This window comes from Oryza sativa, chromosome 8 (genome assembly GCF_034140825.1).
Source record: "Oryza sativa Japonica Group chromosome 8, ASM3414082v1".
NCBI classification, from domain to species: domain Eukaryota; kingdom Viridiplantae; phylum Streptophyta; class Magnoliopsida; order Poales; family Poaceae; genus Oryza; species Oryza sativa.
In genome coordinates, this window is record NC_089042.1 from 3,653,360 (window position 1) to 3,672,968 (window position 19,609).

The 19,609-nt window shown below is 42.1% G+C and overlaps 4 protein-coding genes across 4 annotated transcripts; 2 read left to right on the top strand and 2 right to left on the bottom strand.

Moving 5' to 3' along the window:
* The first annotated feature begins 6,948 nt into the window (after positions 1-6,948).
* Positions 6,949-9,347, top strand: LOC4344724 (NADH dehydrogenase [ubiquinone] iron-sulfur protein 6, mitochondrial). Its single transcript, XM_015792961.3, has 3 exons — positions 6,949-7,160; positions 8,828-8,924; positions 9,049-9,347. Exons 1-3 carry the CDS (start codon positions 7,017-7,019, stop codon positions 9,159-9,161), a joined length of 354 nt encoding a protein of 117 aa, XP_015648447.1. The 5' UTR covers positions 6,949-7,016; the 3' UTR covers positions 9,162-9,347.
* Positions 9,348-9,786: 439 nt separating this feature from the next.
* Positions 9,787-12,757, top strand: LOC107277085 (secretory carrier-associated membrane protein 4). The gene is made up of 12 exons (XM_015794078.3): positions 9,787-9,964; positions 10,196-10,300; positions 10,420-10,482; positions 10,729-10,762; positions 10,849-10,971; positions 11,056-11,118; positions 11,197-11,290; positions 11,380-11,425; positions 11,620-11,687; positions 11,771-11,819; positions 11,960-12,025; positions 12,371-12,757. The coding sequence occupies exons 1-12, from the start codon at positions 9,914-9,916 to the stop codon at positions 12,401-12,403; spliced, it is 795 nt and encodes a 264-aa protein (XP_015649564.1). The 5' UTR covers positions 9,787-9,913; the 3' UTR covers positions 12,404-12,757.
* Positions 12,758-13,164: 407 nt separating this feature from the next.
* LOC4344725 (choline-phosphate cytidylyltransferase 2) lies at positions 13,165-15,202 on the bottom strand. The gene is made up of 8 exons (XM_015793964.3): positions 14,904-15,202; positions 14,507-14,620; positions 14,303-14,398; positions 14,108-14,150; positions 13,864-14,019; positions 13,717-13,785; positions 13,531-13,641; positions 13,165-13,434 (listed from the first exon to the last, which is right to left on the bottom strand). The coding sequence occupies exons 1-8, from the start codon at positions 15,068-15,070 to the stop codon at positions 13,345-13,347; spliced, it is 846 nt and encodes a 281-aa protein (XP_015649450.1). The 5' UTR covers positions 15,071-15,202; the 3' UTR covers positions 13,165-13,344.
* Positions 15,203-16,336: 1,134 nt separating this feature from the next.
* LOC4344726 (uncharacterized) lies at positions 16,337-18,619 on the bottom strand. Its single transcript, XM_015792980.3, has 3 exons — positions 18,048-18,619; positions 17,118-17,524; positions 16,337-17,036 (listed from the first exon to the last, which is right to left on the bottom strand). The coding sequence occupies exons 1-3, from the start codon at positions 18,213-18,215 to the stop codon at positions 16,583-16,585; spliced, it is 1,029 nt and encodes a 342-aa protein (XP_015648466.1). The 5' UTR covers positions 18,216-18,619; the 3' UTR covers positions 16,337-16,582.
* Positions 18,620-19,609: the final 990 nt, after the last annotated feature.

A 19,609-nucleotide genomic window follows, 5' to 3' on the forward strand; every position in this document is an offset into this window, starting at 1 on the left:
TTTATCTATAGCCAATGTAATAGCCAATTCATACAATAGTTACTTACTATACTATTAATACCTGGTCCTACATGTCATATACACATTATGTCTTGGAGTTCGTGTTATAGCTGGCTACAGATCTGTAGCCCGCTGCTCTTCTCTCTCTTCCTTTATCTCTTTAAAATATGTTTATAGCTAGCTTATAGCCTGCTATTGTACCTGCTCTACTGTCACACCCAGAAATTCTCGAACCAGAATTTCTAAGCTGAATGTGCATTAAATCCCTGTCCAGGACCAGCCAGGGTACACAAACGACAGTTGTTGACATACAGACCCACATCTTACAAAAATATAAAAGATTACAAATGCAGCGGGAAAGATTAAAGCGAGCTAAACCGGGAAGCTTGACTTCAGCAGCGGGCGACTACACTCCACAGGCAAACCTTGACGGCAGCAACGAAACCAACCTCTCTAAGACGGCTCCAACTGAGAAGAACTTCAACTCTGGTGTGGGGGAAAAGAGAGCAATACTGAGTACTACCCACTGTACTCAGCAAGTCATACCGGAAGAGGAGGTATGATGCAGGATATAACCAAAGAAAGTTAGGGGTTCTTTTGCATAAAGCAGGCATTTCAAAGCAGTAGTTGAAAGCAGTAAAACAGCTGTAGTAATTAATCAATATTAACCAATCACTGTCCAACGCTACACCACGTTGCAACAGGCCCAACCAACCATCTGAACTATACCAGTTCACTAAGCTAAACTAGGGGTGAGACTAATCACGGTGAATCTGGTTGATCGCCCATAACCGCGGGCACGGCTATTCGAATAGTTTTACTCTGGCCAGAGGTGTACAACTGTACCCACAAGACACGATTCCACACATGTCGCCATGCCCCGAAGTATCACCATGATACTGCAAAGGGGGAAATCGTGACAAGACCCTCCACATAACCCTCCCCTAACCATCCACACCACGCTAAGGTTTCACCCCCACCCCTCAAAAGGCAGTGGGCGGTCCCCTCTTGTGCCACGGTGAATCCGGCAGCTGGACAACCGAACACCTCGGCCGACCCAACTCCATCACTCCCACCCTCGCCACCGGTGCCTAGGAAAGGGTCGAGCTATACTTCAGATCAAGCAGTTACCCACTCCCGCTTGTGGTAAGCACGGTAAGTCTCTCAGGGTTTCCCGTGAACCGGTCCTTAACTGTCATGGGTGCGACCAGCAAAACCATGCACTCACAGCCCGCCATTCAGAATATTTTAATTAACTGACACCCTTGCGGTGGCACCAATCTAAAGCTATGCCAATAGTCAGAGTCTATGTAATAATGTGATCCCCATTTGTGTCTTAGTTGAACTAAGCATGGCTAAGCATTTCCTAAGCCAACATCTAGTCATTTTGATACCCAAGTTATCAATGGCATAAGGTAACCAATATGTGGCTGAGGAATAGGACCCATCCCACATTACATTGTAAAAGAATGCAACATTTAATAGAAATGCGGGATATTTGTAAATTGGGTACAATATGATCAAACGTATTGCATGACTTGCCTTGCTCTCGAACTGATGAGACCTCAGCAACGTCTTCGAGAAACCGCGGATCGACGAAACGGCCAAAACCTATGCGACAAACAAAGCACACAAGCAAAACATGCTATAAGACTACAGAAACAGGAAACAAAACCATTTTTAATGGATTCTTTGCATTTTTCTTGATTTACTGAGACTTGAATGGACTTAAACGGAGCTCGGATGAATTACTTAATAATTTTAGAAGATAAACTGTGTTTTTACTAATAAAGAAAAAGCCTTAATCATTTTATTGCGCAATAAAGCCCAGGGCTGACGTCAGCGAAAGGGGGGCGCCGGCACGTGGGCCCCACGGGTCAGTGGCTCCAAAGGGAGGGAGGTGGCGCCTGGCAGGTGGGCCCCACCAGGCGGTGGCTCAAAGGGGAGGCGAGGGAGGCGCCGGCCAGGCTCGGCTCGGCCTCAAGGCCGACCGGCCGACCAAGGCAAGGCGGCGGCGAGGCACGGCCACCGACGGCGGTGACCGGCGGTGCGGGAAGCGGCGGCGACGGCCGAAAGGCGGCGGCGCATGGCCGAAGCAGCGGCGTGGCCGGCGCTCGCGGGAAGGTGAGGAAAGGAGGGGGAGGGAGGACTCACCGGCGACACGGCGGCCGGAGCGGAAGACGAAGGCGGCGACGACGACCCGACGAGAGGAGGGGCGGACGAGCGGCGGCGACACCTAGAGGAGGGGAGGAGAGGAGTTAGGGATGGAGAAGGCGACCGCGACGACCAAAGTGGCTGGCCGGAGACAGAGGGGAATGGATAGCTCACCGGCTCGCGAGGGAGATGGGGTTCCGGTGGGGTTCCGGCGACGCGAGGCGGTGGCCGAGATGGCCCACACGGCGGCGGAGCTAGCGGCGGCGGCGGCTTGGCGCGGCAGCGGCCCTAGTGGCGACGGCACGCGGCCGGAGATGGGCGGCGGCGGCAGAGCTCGGCGAGCGCGGCGCGACGGCGGTAGAGGGCGTGGGAGAGGACGGTGAATGGGGAAATGAGAGAGAGAGCTCGAGTGAGGGTTTTTATGGGCGAGGGAGGGGCGGAAACGGCCGGGGATGGCCCCTATTTGGCCGGCGACGTGGAGAGGTGGAGGAGAGAGAGAGGGTGTTGGGGGATTTCAAATCCCCCACCACTTGCGGGGGCGCGCGCGCGGGAGATGCGGGGGAGAGGGCGGCGACGTGGGCGCAAGGTGCGGGCGCGGAGTGGAGGCGCGACATGGAGCGGAGAAGGCGGCGGCACGGGCGGTTGGAGCTCCGGCTCCAACGACCGGAGGTAGGGGACGACCGACAGGTGGGCCCCACCTGTCGGCGCCAGAAAGAGAAAGGGAGGGAGGGAGGACTTCGGGGAGGGGAAAGGAGGAGCGGGCCGGCCCAGGAAAGGGGTGCCGAGCGCGGGGAGAGAGATGGGCCGACGGCCCATCTAGAGAAAAAGGAAGGAAAAGGAAAGAAAAAGAGGAGAAGGATTTTCCTGGGATTAAATATTGCACTTTGGTGATTTTTAATTGGTTAAAATTATTTCCAAGGCTCTGAAAATTCCACTAAAAATCTTGTTAATGCATTGGAGCATGGGGAACTCAAGAAAAATTCCACCACGCTATTTCCGATTATTAATTGCATTTATTAATTATGGAGTTAGCTCTAGGTTAATTAAGATAATTTCTTCGGACGATTTATTTAACAAATATTTAAAGCAAGGAAAAAGGGGGAAACTTCTGGGCATGACATCTACTAGCTCCAATTCATCTATAGCCAATCTAATAGCCAATTCATATAATAGTTGCTTACTATACTATTAATATATGGACCCACCTGTCATACATACAGTGTATCTTGTAGTCCGTGCTGCAGCTGGCTACAAATCTGTAGCCCGCTGCTCTTTTCTCTTATCGTTTATCTCATTAAAATATGTTTATAGCTTGCTAATAGCATGCTATTATATCTGCTCTAACTGGCAGTAGTAGCTTTCATGTTTCAGAAAGCAAAAGGCCGAAAGTAACTTTTGTGTTGATTTGAAGTTCTGAACAAACAAGAGTCAAGAGTCAAGATATGGGATCATTTCACTTCACAGGGTAGTAGGTTCACAGTAAAACTCACTAGATTAATTAGATGACATTCCATTAATCCATTTTGCAACTATGAAAATGGTAAATATGTACAATTGTGCATGGCTGAACAGTTGAAATAGTATCTGAATAAAAAGTGGACTTTTAGGTGTATAGTTTTTTCCACTGTAGAATGATTCCAAAAGCTTTAAGCCAGACAAATTGTGGCAGCTTTTTATTTGTACTGGTACTTGTGATTTGTGAATTGTGATATCAGCAGTTACATGGATGGCATGTTTGACTGTTGCAGTATATCCAATTCAACTTTTACAGCAGGCTGTAAAAATAACACATGCCCCCTTCTCATGCTCTGATTCAATGTTGGTTGAGTAGTTTCTAACATTCCGAGCACATAATTAGTGTGTGTTACAGAGATTGTACTTTAAAAAATGTACTGCATTGGGCACTGTAGTTCTTGAAAATATACAACATCTGTGTCAATCAAAAGGATCTTTTGAAAAACTCAGTAACATTTTCATTTGCTCATCCCAGAACAGTGTCTCTAGCACTTATTTGATCAACGAGCAGATCCACTAAAGGACCACCTCAAATCAACTGTTCTAGCAGAGATTATACTCCTGTCTGCATTACTATGATCATTTGTTTAAAAAGATTATGCTCCTGTCTGCATTACATATGGTCATTTGTTTAGTGTTTTCAAAGGCCAAAAACAAAGGCTTTTTCCCCCTCCCTTTCTTATTGTTGGTTGAAACTCTGTCCCCTTGCACAATTTGGGATCAAGACAAGAACTCCCCATCTTATCTCATCAAAACTGGAAATCTCTCCAATTCAGCAACTGAAATTCTACTATTACCAATATTTTAAGGCTTTTGGTTTGTGGCTAATTCACCATTTGCTACCATCTTTTGAAAATTGAAATGGTTGGCTTTTTTCTAAAGTAAAAATATAGTATCATATGCATTTTGCTTCTATGTATTCCTAGTATGAATCAGAGACTTATGGCTGTTTTGGTTTAAAGCCCTACCAAAATTTTAGTAAGGTAGATTTGCCTCAGGTCTAAAGATTGGGCAAATTTTGCTTCAAATCCAAACAGGTACCAACTATTGTCCAAAACTACCAAATAATACTAATTGGTAGGGGAAGAACTGGCATCAAAGCCAACAACCCTTAATAAAACAGCATTGCCTTGGGATGCAAAAGTTACTCAAGTGACTGCTGACAAACAAGATCATCCTTCCAAACCCCCATGCATTCAACTCTTGTCTGCACCCCAAGACTGGCCTAGATTCAACCAACTAACTCCATTTAATTAGCATACTCTTCAATGTGCATGGCAAGTTTAGTTTTATGGCCGGGGTTGAAGTGTTGAACAGGGAAAAAATAAACCCTATCCCTGCTGCATCAAAACGTGAGATTATTCCAACACCTAATGCATGTGGCCACTAGATTAAAACCAAGATTGGATTCTCTTGGGTAAAGCAGACAAGCAGTGCGTGATCTTCCAACGGTTAGCACATCAAGTGATGGCCATTGGAGAGGTAATAATACTGAAACAATTTATTTTTTTTACAGTTACCGTGCAAGTTACACATAGGCAAGCATTAGCGTTATCGGAGACCGCGCGTGACAAAACCCGCTCCGACGTGTCATTGACAAGTGGTCCCTCTAGTTTACCTGCTCGACGGTGTCCGCTCGTCATAGACTCACTGTAGCAACTGTACGCGGGGATAGATACACGTGTGCAACCAAATGGCCAACTTGAGGAGACAAAGGGTGCAACCATTTGTTTTTTGGAGATAGGGTTTAAGAGGGGATTAGTGCTGATGTGCAGCAGACAAGAGCATAGGTCCAATGGTGCCAATTGACCAGACAAAAATGGTGAGGGCATGATCTGATCATGTGAGATTGAAAATGTTTTTGGCGGCTTTGGTTTAGGTGTTTGTCGGATTCCAAGTTCGTGCATACTCCTACGATGCAACAATAAAGAGGGAAGCAGCAGGAGACCATTTGTATGATCTAGAGCTGCAGAAATTAAAAATAGGGGAATTAAGTGAACAATATTTGTTGTTTGAATCATATCATGAGAAACTGTGAAGATAGTTTTGGAAGGTATCGTGAATTCAGCTGTGATCTGGATTTGTTGGTTGAATCAAGCTGCAGGGCTACAAGATGATTCTCAGACTTCAAAGGACTATCCATCACATATTTACACCTTTTTATTAAAAGCAGATCTTATCTCGAAGCAAACTGCCAAACTTGTTGTTATAAATAACTGATTTAAGATTTTAAGGAGGAAATCCGAGGTCTTGCATGTTCAACCGGTATGAACTCGTTTTATATTATTTTTTTTAAAAAAAAAGCTTAGGACTCTTTCGAATGTAGAAATTTTTTAGGATTTTCACATTTATTAGTTTAATTCCCGTATAAATCCTACATAACCCTTAACATGGAAATTCCGGCAGATAAAATCGCAAGCCTTCAAAGGCTAGAGAAAGCCATGCTAAATACCTGAAAAATCAAATATTTTTGTTACCTCAAAAGCTATCCTACAACCATAGGGCTACTAGTACCATGGTTTGTATCAGACTGAAAAAATCGTTGGAATATTTTAATCCTATTTGCGTAGAATGCACAATATAAGTGGTTGCTGTCTAAAGATAATACTCCTCCAGATGATGATAATAATAATAATCAACTTAATGGTCAAAATAATACAAACATGAACAAGTTTTAAACCTGACACTAGTGTCTACCAACATGAAAACTCGAATGTGAGCATTCATCGAGATAGTGCACGCCCATGCTTTGTAAACCCCTTGATGCCTCAACAAATCCGAAAATGTATAGTGATGTGAGCGTGCTTACTGCTGAGTTTGTGCACGTGCCAACGTTTTCTTTCTGAATGTTATAAGAACAATAAAAAGAAAAAATATGGCATTATTCTGTAATCATCAATCTGGGCCGTGCTTTCTTTATCAAGTGCATTACACCTGTCTCGTTCTTTTCTAATTAAAATACAGATTTTATATCAATTTTCGTCAACACATTTTTCAAATGGTTAAACGGTGCATTCCGTGCTTAAGACTTTCTGTATAGAAGTTGCTATAAAATATATAAAAAAATCTATTTTTAAATTTAAAATAATTAAAACTCAATTAATCATATGTTAATGATTTTTCTCGTTTTACAAGATTATAATCACATCGAACGGGGCCACATGCACAATGCAGTGCCGAAGTATGACCAGCCCAACCAATTGTGTAAATGGGCCTTATTGGGCCGGGCCTATTTCGAGAGATAACCTAAATCCATCACAAAAAGAAAAAAAAAACTTCGTCTCTTTCCTCCCTTCTCCCGAAATCCCTCGACCCTCGTGCAGACAGCTCCTCCTCCCCCATCGGCCATGGCGACCGCCGCGAGACGTCTGCTCCTCCCGGCGCTCCGCAAGTCCCTACCCGCGGCCAACGGCGCCGCGCGAGGCGTCTCCACGGAGAGGGCGGTCGGCGCCGCCGCCGTCGTCGGCAGCCACACCGCCAAGTGGATGCAGGTAACCCCCCACCTCGCCGCCCTACAGCCTTTCTCCGGGTGTGTCGGATCCCTGGTCCTCTCGCGAGCCTGATAACCTGCCCGGCCGCCCCCGCGTGTAGCGCTCCCCGATTCGGTGGGGGGGGGGGGTGGGGGGGGGGATCTAGTCTTCTTTAGGTTCATGTGGACGTGTGCGTTTATGGCTCTCGATTTTGCGTGCAATCGCTGTGTAGGCGTGTAGCTCGCGATGATCAATTCCATTTTCCCTATTTAGGTCAGCCTGGGCGCTTTAATTGATGGACATAGTCATGTATTTGTTTCTGCAAGTTGTAAGTGTTTTTGCCCCCCCCCCCCCCCCCCAATAGCTTTTCTTATGTTTTCTTGTTTAGATCTGAAGACCATGTTCAGGTTTGAAAGGTGTATTGCTTGTACGAGTGTATGTAAAGCATGTTGTAAATGGATTGCATGGAGTTTAGGCTGTTTAGGAAGGATGGTTTGGTTTTTAGGCACTGGGATTCTTTGTCATAATAACATTGCAGACAGATAAGGGTCTATGGGTTCATTTTCATATCTCTGTAAGATGCATACCCTGCATGCTCTACTGCCTTGATTCCTACAGTGGCACCATCCCTAGATTATGAGAGGAGTCCTGTTAAGTTATTTAACGATATCTAATTGCAGGAAAACACATACTACTGATTAGTGACAGCCTACTCAAATACTCCATGTTACCTTAAGCATGCCAACATAGGGTTTAGGTGGTTAATACATATCAACACAGCTCGTGACTCAGGAGTGGAACCGATGTTTTATTAGTGCAGTTGTCAATTTTTCATGCATCTTATTGGATGTTATCCTCCCCTGAAGGAAGGTACTGTTTGCTATAGGTTTGCAGACTCAAGTCACTCGACTGTCCTTAAATTAGTTGCGCTAGCCTCATCTGTAATATGCATGCTTATTCTCTCGTATTTAAGAGAACCGTTATCTTGATGAAATGTGCTTGCCTTGGTAGATAGTGGCATGACCTTATTGGGTAGTTCTCACAAGATGTGCATCATATGATTTTGTATCAAAGTAACTTATGTTCAGTCGGAAAATTACATATCCCCTTCAATTAATTATAATGTCACTCACAGGCTCACTGCCTACATTGTTTTGTCATGCTTTTAGTGTATATATTTTCACCCATTTGCTGAGTAGGCTTTAGATGGTTGGAATTTACTTGAACTTCTGCGTGGATAGGCTGGTGTCTTGGTCCATCCCAGCCCATCCAGAAAAGGCCTAAATGATGAATATCCATTTGAGTTAGGCTTTCAGTAAACCAGGAGCCAGCAAACCAATAATAGGTGATGAGCCACCAGTTTAATTGAGTAAAGATTATTGTTCTGATTGCACTAGGCAGGATGGTGGTGCCTAGTCAAACCATACACAAACAGTGAATAGGTGAATCATTGCCTTTTAAAACAGTGTTAAAGACTTATGTTCGTTGTTGCACTGAGTAAGAATCTATAAATCATCTGCGACGCAAGTGATCCCCATATCCTCAAAATTTTTAGGATTTGTATATATACCAGGTTCAGACCATGATAAAGTTTATGAGTTGGTTATGCAATATTTGCACCTTAGCACTTGTTGAATCATGAGCTCATTTTCTAAATTATGTTCATTCATTTACTTTATTCATTGCAGGACACAAGCAAGAAGTCCCCAATGGAATTGATCAACGCAGTACCTCCGATCAAGGTTGAAGGACGAATTGCTGCTTGTGATGGGCGTCAGGATAAAGGTGAGCCTTGCAAAACTAGTCGTATATATATATTCTTGTATTTGCGCTTTGGCTGTATTGTTGCTTCCAAACTATACCTATGAGGCAATCTTCTGCAGGCTGACCTGTTCATATTTTGCTACAGGTCGTGAAACTGGTTCCCTCGGCCATCCGATCGAATATATCTGCCTTGACCTGGACCAGCCTGCTGTATGCAAGTACTGTGGTCTCCGTTTTGTTCAAGATCACCATCACTGAGAAGACAAGATGCAGTCCTTCACCACACTGAAATTTGGAATTGAATGTGTGTATTTGGTTTAAAATGTTCCAGTCAGCGTGTCATGTATTCTGCCTGATGGCAAGATGATGATATCTTTGACGATCATCGTACTTTGAATGACATAATAATGCCCGCTTTAATAACAGTGGATTTCTTTTTCTTTAGTTGGCATCTGTTGCATTTTCTGAGTCTATGCAATTTCTGTATCTAATTACCCGCTCTGCGAATCTGACAACCTGAGATCAAAATTGAATCAATTGCGAAACTAGTTTAGTTATAGGATTTCCAGTTTTACCTGGCCCAAATATTTTACTTATTCTGTCATTACCTGATCCAGATAATTTCTTTGCCAGATTCATTACGGTTATCTGTGTTTTCCTCTGTTTTTCAGACTTGTGACGGATGCAGGTTAGTTCAAACACTCCAGACCGACACTTCTGTGTTGCATATAAAGATGGACGTTGTAAAAAAAAAAAAAGGAAAAAAAAGCATCGAACTGAAAAGTGAAAATATTGCTAAGACTCCTCGCCAAAAAAAAAAAAGGGAAAAAGGAAAATTGTTGCTAAGATGAGGGGTAAATTGGTAAGAACTAGACAGTAACAAGGGCCAAATTGTAATAGTGGCCATGGACTGAAAATAGAACTACCCATTGGCCACGAGCAATTCTACTGCAACCTGAATATTGTTCGCTGCAAAGCCTGAGACTTGTTCATGCCAAGTCATCATCTCAATGTCTCCTAATCCCAATCCACTCGATGAAGAAAATGTCAATCCTACCGCGGTATTTCCAAATTTGCTCCTCCTTGTTCTTTCAGATCAAATTCCTTCTGTCTTGATGAGATATCCCCATCCGTAATTGCATGCGTAAAGAACATTGAATTACTCATGATCATGTACCAAGATCCTCTTGATTGCATGCATAATTTGTTCAAAGTGACCTTCCACATAAATAAACCCATAATCATTTGGTGGTTCACTCTGCATTTTGTTCATTATGTGCGATGTGTTTCAGAGTGGAGCGGCGATGGCGCCGGGGCCGGAGAAGAAGAAATCATGGATGCCGGCGGGCTTGGGAGGCAGCGGCAAGCTTGGCGCCACCATTGACATCCCCCTAGAGGTATAATTCACTGTTCTTTGCCTTGACAGTTCATGCCACATGATGGATTGTCTTGTGTTCTTGGTACAATTTCATGATGACTGTTACTGAATTTTGGCATATGCTGCTGTTTGATGCAGGATCCGAGGAAGAAGGAGAAAGAACTCTTGGCATGGGAGGAGGATTTGAGGCGAAGGGAGCTGGTCTGATCGCCTTTTTTCCTCTTCAATAAAATTCTATTGAATCATTATCTTTATGTCCACCATTTTCTAGAAAATTGAAGTGGCTTTTGTTTAGTTTTCATGCCCTTTCTCCCCTTTTCGTTTGTTGCTGTTTTCTCCAAATCGGAATGCCATGTGTTCTTTTCTTTTGCTGCATATTTCCTTTTTTTTTTATATTCATGTGAAGTTTAACCAAGCTCAAGAAGTGTGTGATGTTCTCTTTTTCAGGATATCAAACAGAGGGAGAATGCAATGGACAGGGGTAGTTCTGCTAGACTTTTGTTCAAGCTTAAGCTTGGGTACTTCTATATTTTTGTCTGAATTTCTGAAAATTCGTTTCGTTCGCAGCTGGGGTCACTGTCGAAGTGAAAAATTGGCCGCCTTTCTACCCTATCATCCATCATGATATAGCCAGTGAAATACCAATCCATGCTCAGAAGTTGCAATACATGGCATTTGGTAGTTGGCTAGGTAAAATATTTCACCTTGCATCTGCTTTTCTATATGAATTATTATTATTATTTATTATAGCTACATCGGTTTTTTTTTTGGCAGGACTAATTGCTTGTCTCGTTTGGAATGTAGTAGCTGTATTAATTGAATCAATTCATAGTGACGGTACAGCCTCTTCAGTATATTTATCATTTTTTGTTATGGATTCCTTTGAATAATTTGTTATGGATTTTGTATTTGTAGATGTTGTGCTTTTTCTCTTCGCAATTATCTACGCAATATTTGGATGTCCTCTTTCATACATACTGTGGTACAGGCCTCTGTACAGCGCAATGAGGTTTCTTTTTATTTCAACCTACAAATTAGCAGGAAATTCTCCATGAATATGCTAATTTTAAGTCTAATCATTTGCCTTTTCTTGTCCAGAACTGATAGCATGGTTACCTTTGTCCAGTTTTTCGTCTTCTACTCGGTAATTTTATGGTCTTAGCGGTTTCATGTACTAGTATATTATTAATCTAAAAAAACTGAATTGAACAACATCGATATGTCTAGCCAAAATTTCCCTGTTTGAAAAGCCTGTGTTTCTTTTTCAATTTGTATTTGCTGATCTTTTGGCAATTCACTTTTCTCTAATGAACTTCATGATGACTTTATATATGCCAGATACATGTCGGATTTTGTGTCATTGCTGCAGTTACTCCTCCAATAATATTTAAGGGAAAAACTCTTACGTAAGCCTAAGCAATGAAATGCTGTTCTTGCTTAAATTTTCTATTTCAATGGTTCTCATTTGAATTTATTTGCCTGAAATCAGGGGAATCCTGGTTGCAATCGAAGTTTTAACTGGAGATATGTTCGTTGGAGTAAGTCATTTCGCATTATTTTGATTGATGTCAAAACATTATACTCCAGTTCGGCAGTTCCAAGACTTGCTCATGAGCTCTTGTGCTAAAGGAAACCTCTCCAGAAACATTAATTTGATGCCCCTTTCGGAGTAATGCAGGTGCTTTATTTAATTGGATTTACATTTTTCACCTTGGAATCTATTATAAGCATCTGGGTGCTTGAGGTTAGAGCTAATTCTTCTTTTGCTATGATCCTTTTTTATTATTATTTGGATAGTTTGATTTGACAAAGCAGAAAGTCCTAGCTTCAGTTTATGAATTTTCACACTTCACCACATACCCAATTACTTCTTTTGATAAACTTTTGTTGCGATATTACCGAATTACCTGCAAATTTTTTGAGGGGAAACACTGTAGGGGAAGCCCCCACATTAAAAGAATATATTGAAAATAAAAGAGATATTTACAACAGGTTCAACCAATGTATGAGGACTGACATGCAAAAATTGATGAACACACTATCTATGATCCTGATTGCATGATATTCTTCCAAATCTGTTCATCTGCAGAGAGTCTACATGCATTTCAGAGGGCACAGGTGAAGACAGGAAAATGCTGATGAAACCATATTCTAAGCAACAGTTTCTCCAAAAGCAAATATAGGTTGTACAACAGGAAGTTTGAAATTAGAAATGCTGGATTATTTCTGGAGAATGCAGTTTTTAGATGTGTTGCTTATGATAAAAATGTATATGATGTCAAAATCTATATTATCTGCTATTAGATTTCGGTTAGCCTATTGATTTCCTCATTTATAGTGATTATTTTTTCCCCTCAAAACTATCAGATTGAAGATTAGAAATGTTCTCTTGTGATGTTTCTTAGGTTTATAATCAGTGTAACATGTATTGATTCATTTGACACTTCTGAATAATACCCTATTAGCAATTTTCGAAGTTTCACTTCTTGACTGCCTCAGACAGTCTTACCATAGCTCAAAGTTTAACCTTACGGGGAAATAAAAATAATCACAAACTTGTCCATTCTATTTTTCTTTCCATCGGACGCGCCAAGTGGTGTTCATCTGATAACTCGCCAATACCTTTTAACATATCATCTATAGATGAAAATGACCTTATCTCCTGCAAACAGGTCAAAGGTCAAACCACTGCAAATGGTGTCTAAACAATTAGCCAATATATATGCCAAAAATCCTAATATTCTGATACCAACAGATGCAACATACAACTAGGAAAACTGTACAAAGTTCAGTTTGTGCCTTTGTGGCATAGATACGCACATGATCCTTCAGTACAAGATGCAAAACATGCAGATTATCAGTGCAAGATGCAAATAGATAACCTTGAGCAGTAATTGCACGAACTATTATTATTGTTCTCAGAAGTACAAAACCTTTTGGTACAAACAAACCATGCACGGTCACTTTAATTGTCCTACAACATGAGGCTAATCTCACACAAGGCTAGAAATGATCTCCACAATTTTTTCTCTTCCCAGTTTGATCTGGATATTACAGGATCCATTATGAGTCGGAATCCTCCCCAGAAAGGTTGGGGTCCGACCTGCTTTGCCTCTTCAGCCCCTCCTGAATCCGATCTTTAATCGCGGTTTCCTGTCAAATGAAAAAAAAAAACAGATCATGTGGCAATGCACTGTTCATTGTCAAAGTTCTACAAGATTGACAAAATGTAATAATTCCTCCACTTACCATCATGTGGCAACCTTCCTCAAACTTTTCAAGAAACCCAACGATCCAACGGTCGGCATTCTCCATCCACTCCACAGGATTGCTTCCAGCTATCTTTGCCGCGCTGTGAAACTACATATGTATTATGCAGCAAAGTTAGTACCAAAATTTTGTAAGATCATTTGATTTTTCAATTTACTTGATCACCTTCTCTTGATGCTCCTTCACCTTCTCCCTTAGCTTGCTGATCCCCATGTTTACTCTAAGTTGCTTCTCCTGATCATACAGTAAAACAACATAATTCAGTGCCTGTTTTTCTTCTTCACTTGGAGAAGTTCATCATGGAATACTCACCTTGACATAGCTCACACCGAGGTCTTTGCGGGAGTATCCCCGGGTCAGATTTCGCATGATGTACTGGTTGTAGTCCTTCAAGATCCTCATGATGATGTCAGACGTCGAGACGCCCTCGGTGCGCTTCGTCTCCTTGAACTTCCCAACGGCCTTCACCTGCACGAACATTCAGACATCAGGCACTCAGCTACCTATAGCCATCAGAAATGCTTGTTGAAACATGAGAAGATTCAGAGATCCTGACAAATTCATAGACATCATTGGCAGCTCCACTGGTGTCCGCATACCTGAAACAATCACATGAAGTTAGTTACACACATTGTTTCTGCTATTTTACACATACAAACAATCATGAAAATATATATGAAGGTCCAATGTTGTTGCAATTCTACATAACTATTTTTGAGCAATTTGTTCTGCATAATAACTGTGTTCTTACGGAAGAGCATCATGAGCGACGTAGTCGATGCGGTGCTTGTCTAGGAACTCCTGATTGATAACCCATGGAGCATCTGGTATCACCTCATCCACCCACCTTCACATTTTTTTAGTTAACAACAAAATGGTAAGATTGTTCTTTTTTTAAAAAAAAATCTCCAAATGTGTGAATGGCACAAGTGCAATAGAGGAGGTGAAAACTTGCTTGCAATGGCGAAGCGATTCGTAGCGCTCGTCTTCAGTCATGACGGTCTTGCCTTTGTAAAGGTTGGTGATCTCGTCGCTGCAGCAGCCCACGAGCAAATATGTGTTGGGGAATCTGTTCAGAGCAACTCAGAACATCATGTGATGCAAATGGATGCCAAATCGATGTCAAAATTCAGAAACTGAAAGAAATATCTTCAGAAATCAAAAATGTAAACTGCAACTGCCGATTGCATTGCACCAAAGTCCTACAAAGTTTCTTCTTGGTTGATTAAACACACAAGAAAATGCACTGTTTGAATCTAAAATTTGATCATGTTTTTTCCTTGATTATTCAACCAGATACTTGGTAACTCAAGAAAAAAAATTTAGAAATAAATTGGATAATCCAAGCTTACGATTTCTTGGCCTGCTCGAGGGCGCGGGCATGGCCGAAGTGGAAGAGGTCGTAGATGCCATCGGCGTACACCCTGACCGGCCGCCCCGGCGACGACAGCGGGTCGTACCACTCCGTCGGCGGCGGCGCCGCCTTCTCCTGCGCGTCCGCGTCCTTCAGTGGCTTCATCGTCACCGGCGGCGATCCCAAAGCCTACTTTTTTTTTTTTGGCGGGAGACGACGACGTGGCAGCGGTTTTGGCGGGGGCGGGAAAACGGGGACCACGAAACGGAAATGGAGAAGACGACGGTTAAAGCAGGTGGGCCCACGGATGCAGCGAGGCCGTTGCTATTTATGGACGGTAGAAGAAATGTATTTTAGATTTTTTTTTCTCTCTGGGAAAAAAAAGGAGTTTAGAATTTAGATGACATGGTGGAACTATGTATAATTTAGGGAAAAAAACATATGTTATTTTCTCTGTCCCGGAATATAGCAATCCAGGATGAAGGGAGTAGCTGTGAAACATTAAGGTGGTGATTGAATCTCCTGAAGTTGAAGATTAAGTGTTTTACATAAAACGAGGTGGTAATAACGTGTGATTAATTAAGTTTTAATTATTACAAACTTGAAAAATAAATTAATCTGATATTTTAGAACAACTTTCATAGAGAAAGTTTTCGCACGAAACACACTATTTAGCAGTTTGAAAAGCGTGCCACGAAAATCCAAAACTTCATCCAAAGTTATCAGAGGAAACGAACGGGGCCTAGGTGATCCTTTGGATGCTAATTTTTTATAGGATTTTCGAAGGAATTAGTCTAATTCCTGCAAAATTGCTCCAAAAATTCTTTTGTTTGAAAGGAGGTACTCCATAAAGTTAGTGGCATCATATTCGTTGAGGCTTGGTTGAATGCACTTTGGTGCAGAAGCCGGATGCTTTTATTTGCTTAATGAAATGTCCATTATCTTAAAATAAAAAATCTTCCTTTTGAGGCTTAGGAATTCAGTGTGGGGATATTACTCTTGAGTTGCATGCACCAACAATTTTAACTCAAAAACTTAAGATGATGAAGAAAGACAGGCAATTCACTTTATATTTCAAACAAGTGCTGCGGTATTTTGCAATTCTGGCCCATTTCAGCCCATGCATTGTGTACATTAAGGGTCTGAAATTCTGAAGATGTTATTAAGCTTTGTTTTTTTGCTTTGAAGATCTCATATATACAATTCTACCTTTTGTGATTTTGTCACATATATGTGAAGGATTTGGGTCCCTGACCCTTCACTTCCGTCTTAGTGCCAAGGAGAAGCATTTTTTTCTTCTTTTAGATGCTACAGCAATACCCCTCAAGGAAGTTGATGATGCTAATTTCACATGCTGAACAGATGCCTTGACCTCCAATAGATTCATTTGTTTTAAATCAAAGAACAGCAATTCACACAAAAAAGGGGGGCTTCACCAAACGTACATTGCATTGCACTCTGTATTTCAAGTGTAATGATATGTGTTTTTGCTTACACGTGTAGTGGTCATCAATTAACATTGCTATTTTTCCAAGAAGGGGGGCAGATCAAAGATGAACAACTCCAAATGAAAAATAACTATGTGTACAAGCCAACTGGAGAAGAAGAACAAGAGCTCTGAATTAGTCTGTTTATCTCAAGAACTATGGCACAGTCGATTTGCTTCTGAAAATGTGCTCACTGCTGCTGAGTTTGCCCTCCAAGAACCTTCCTAATGTTCTGCCGCTGATCTGACGATAACCTCTTGGGGAAAACGATGTCGAACTTGATCCTTAGATTGCCTCTCCTCCCATTCTCCTTGACAATAGGCATCCCTTCCTTTGCGATCGCGAGCTCGTACCCAGGTGTGACCACATCAGTGAGCTTGATCACCAGGTCCCGGCCATCGAGAGTCTTCAGATTAACGGTGGTTCCTGCTAACGCATCCACCAATTCAATCTTCTGGTGCACAAGGAGATCATTACCTTCTCTTGTGTACAGATCATGGGGCTTTTCATCTATTACAAATACAAGGTCAGCAGGGAGCTGGTTTGGCTGCTCATTCCCCTTGTCCGGGAACGTAATCTTGGTTCCTTTCTTCCATCCGGGCTTTATATCGATAGTTAGAATCTCTGATTCAGTTCCTATTTGGCTGTTTAACAAACAGAAACAGGTCAGAACAAAATGTCAATTGCAAGTTCTGAGAAAATAATCCACCTAGAAATGCACTTACCCAGTAGGCCTGACAACGTTCCTGGATATCTTCATCTTTCGCGTCGAACCAGCATATAGCTCTTCCAGTGTGCAAGGCAATTTTGTCTCCACGGCTGGTGGCTTCCGGGGCTGGCTTGAACTGGTGCCGGCTGAATCATTGTATGATCTGAACTTGTTCTCATTCCCACCACCAAATCCACCAAAAGTGCCAGCACCTTCTGTCTGGAACCTCATTGACTTTGCGCGCCCCATTCCCTCAAAGGGCTTGCTGCTGCCAAAGAACTCGGCGAATACATCTTCAGCGTTCCGAGGATTGAACCGGCGGTTGCCATTCATGGATGATGAAGCCCCTGCATCCACAGAGGCCTTCAGACCCTCCTCTCCATATTTATCATATATTGCCCTCTTCTGTGGATCACTCAAAACCTGAAATCAGCAGTAAGCACTGCACATGAATGCCTGTCTTAATAAGGTTGATATGTATTGATTCATACTTTGCAGATGCAATTTGGTGGTTGATCATTTGGAATGACAAGGCAAGAACTGAAAGATATTCCAGCGTGTTTGTTTATTGCAGAAACATCACATTAGTCAGATATGGTTTAGGAAGAGAGAAAAGAAAAGGAGATGATGAAATAAATATTCTCAGGAGTCAGGACACATGGCTCTCAATCAATATGATTGACATATCAATCCACACAAGACAAAATGTTATATCAAAATTGGCATGATCCTCAATGCAAATCAAACATGCTTGCAAGCCTCCTTTCAAATATTGTTTGCATAACAAAAGCTTATAAAATCTAAACTGAAAATTGAAGCCACCATGCCAAAATTCTTCACCAAGACAGTAAAAATACACATTGATGGATTCCAATTTCCTCATTCGGATTTGCATTTACTACTACTAGGAGACAAAAGATAGGAGAAGAAATTAACATTCTAGTACCTCGTAGGCCTCGGAGATCTTCTTGAACTTGGCCTCGGCCTCCTTCTTCTTGTCGCCGGGGTTCTTGTCGGGGTGCCACTTCATCGCCATCCGCCGGTACGACTTCTTGAGATCCTCCTCCGTCGCGTTCCGGTTCACCTTCAGCACGTTGTAGTAATCCATCCCCATCTCCCCCGACGCTCATGCCCAACTACTACTACTACACACCAACAAGATCCGAACCAACGAGACCGAAATTCCCCCCCCCCCCTTCCCAAATCCCCCACAAGAACGCGCCTCCTTTCAAACCCCACCTCACAGCTTCTCCACCAATCAATCAGTCTCTCTCTTCTCGCTCAAGAACCACCAATCAAACAAGCAATCAAAGAATCTACTGCTTCGCCAAGGCGCCACCTTTAATTCCTCCCCAAATCCGGGCACCGGATCGATCAACCAACCAACCAAGAAAGCGAATCTTTCAGCGCGGCATCCAAAGAAGAGATCTTGGGAGGGAAGGAGAAGGTGGCGGAGATGGTGGAAGGCGACAGCGAGTAGGGAAGGAAGGAAGGCCTGAAGCCGCGGTATAATTAGCTGCGTTTCCTTCCTTTCCTTCAGTTTTTTCAGTTGCTTGGCGAAAATAGGCTACGCGACACCGTCCCAAGGCGTCTCCGTTGGACCATGGGTGGCCGACATGTGGGCCCAGCTGATCCACCTGGCCGACATGTTGTTTTTGTCCGCGTATGTACGCCGTGTTTAGTTCCAAAATATTTCTTCAAACTTCGAACTTTTTCATCACATCAAAAATTTTCTATACATAAACTTCCAATTTTTTCCATCATATCGTTCTAATTTTAACCAACTTTTAATTTTGACGTAAAGTAAACACAGATGTAGTGTTCTTGATCAAGGGAAGGAGTGACAACCATAAAAAAAGAGTGTTGCTTACCAACATGTTCTTTTTTCACATCACATTATTATATTCGCACACATTTCTGAGTGTACCGGTATATGTTTGGTGACATGATAACTGTATTTCTACGTGTTATCTAAAATGGATTTGGGCGTGCTTACATTTTTGAAACGGATGTAGCAGGAGAAATGCTCCATAGTAAGTCTTATATAGATATTATTACAAGATGATATGATAAAAATGAGTCTATTTGAGAAATATATTGTGAGAACATCCATAGGTTTCTAGGGTTATGACCACTGTTGATTACCAACTTTGATTCAAAGACAGAACTAAGATTCTTCACATCAATTCTAAATTGTTGAAAAGCTTAATAGTTCTTTTTTTTTCTGAGGTCAGTAGTTAATAATTGGTGCTTACTATATTGTGCTTTTATTACTGATATAGAAGCTTGGTACCGTCACATATACTAGCTATGTTGTTAATAATTACTGTTTAATAAGTTGGTCCTTCTTATATCATGTCTCAAACTCAACACCCCCCCTCCCCCCTCCCCCCCCCAAAAAAAAAAAAAAGTGTATCATGTTCAATCAATATATGAATTGTCACTTTAAAAAAAATGTAATTCTATGCACCACTTATCCATCTATTTTATATTTTAAATGTTGACATT

What these genes read in the sequence shown, in the direction of transcription:
- LOC4344726 (XM_015792980.3), bottom strand. Translation starts at nt 18,215, where the DNA reads ATGGGGATGGATTACTACAACGTGCTGAAGGTGAACCGGAACGCGACG. An exon ending in AGATCTCCGAGGCCTACGAG is followed by an intron (nt 17,525 to 18,047) that starts GTACTAGAATGT and finishes TGCTGATTTCAG; the next exon opens with GTTTTGAGTGATCCACAGAA. An exon ending in AACGTTGTCAGGCCTACTGG is followed by an intron (nt 17,037 to 17,117) that starts GTAAGTGCATTT and finishes TTTGTTAAACAG; the next exon opens with CCAAATAGGAACTGAATCAG.
- LOC107277085 (XM_015794078.3), top strand. Translation starts at nt 9,914, where the DNA reads ATGTCTCCTAATCCCAATCCACTCGATGAAGAAAATGTCAATCCTACC. An exon ending in ATTTGAGGCGAAGGGAGCTG is followed by an intron (nt 10,483 to 10,728) that starts GTCTGATCGCCT and finishes TCTCTTTTTCAG; the next exon opens with GATATCAAACAGAGGGAGAA. An exon ending in TAAGCATCTGGGTGCTTGAG is followed by an intron (nt 12,026 to 12,370) that starts GTTAGAGCTAAT and finishes GTTCATCTGCAG; the next exon opens with AGAGTCTACATGCATTTCAG.
- LOC4344724 (XM_015792961.3), top strand. Translation starts at nt 7,017, where the DNA reads ATGGCGACCGCCGCGAGACGTCTGCTCCTCCCGGCGCTCCGCAAGTCC. An exon ending in ACACCGCCAAGTGGATGCAG is followed by an intron (nt 7,161 to 8,827) that starts GTAACCCCCCAC and finishes TATTCATTGCAG; the next exon opens with GACACAAGCAAGAAGTCCCC. An exon ending in TGATGGGCGTCAGGATAAAG is followed by an intron (nt 8,925 to 9,048) that starts GTGAGCCTTGCA and finishes ATTTTGCTACAG; the next exon opens with GTCGTGAAACTGGTTCCCTC.
- LOC4344725 (XM_015793964.3), bottom strand. Translation starts at nt 15,070, where the DNA reads ATGAAGCCACTGAAGGACGCGGACGCGCAGGAGAAGGCGGCGCCGCCG. An exon ending in TGAAGGAGCATCAAGAGAAG is followed by an intron (nt 13,642 to 13,716) that starts GTGATCAAGTAA and finishes ATACATATGTAG; the next exon opens with TTTCACAGCGCGGCAAAGAT. An exon ending in AGGAAGGTTGCCACATGATG is followed by an intron (nt 13,435 to 13,530) that starts GTAAGTGGAGGA and finishes TTCATTTGACAG; the next exon opens with GAAACCGCGATTAAAGATCG.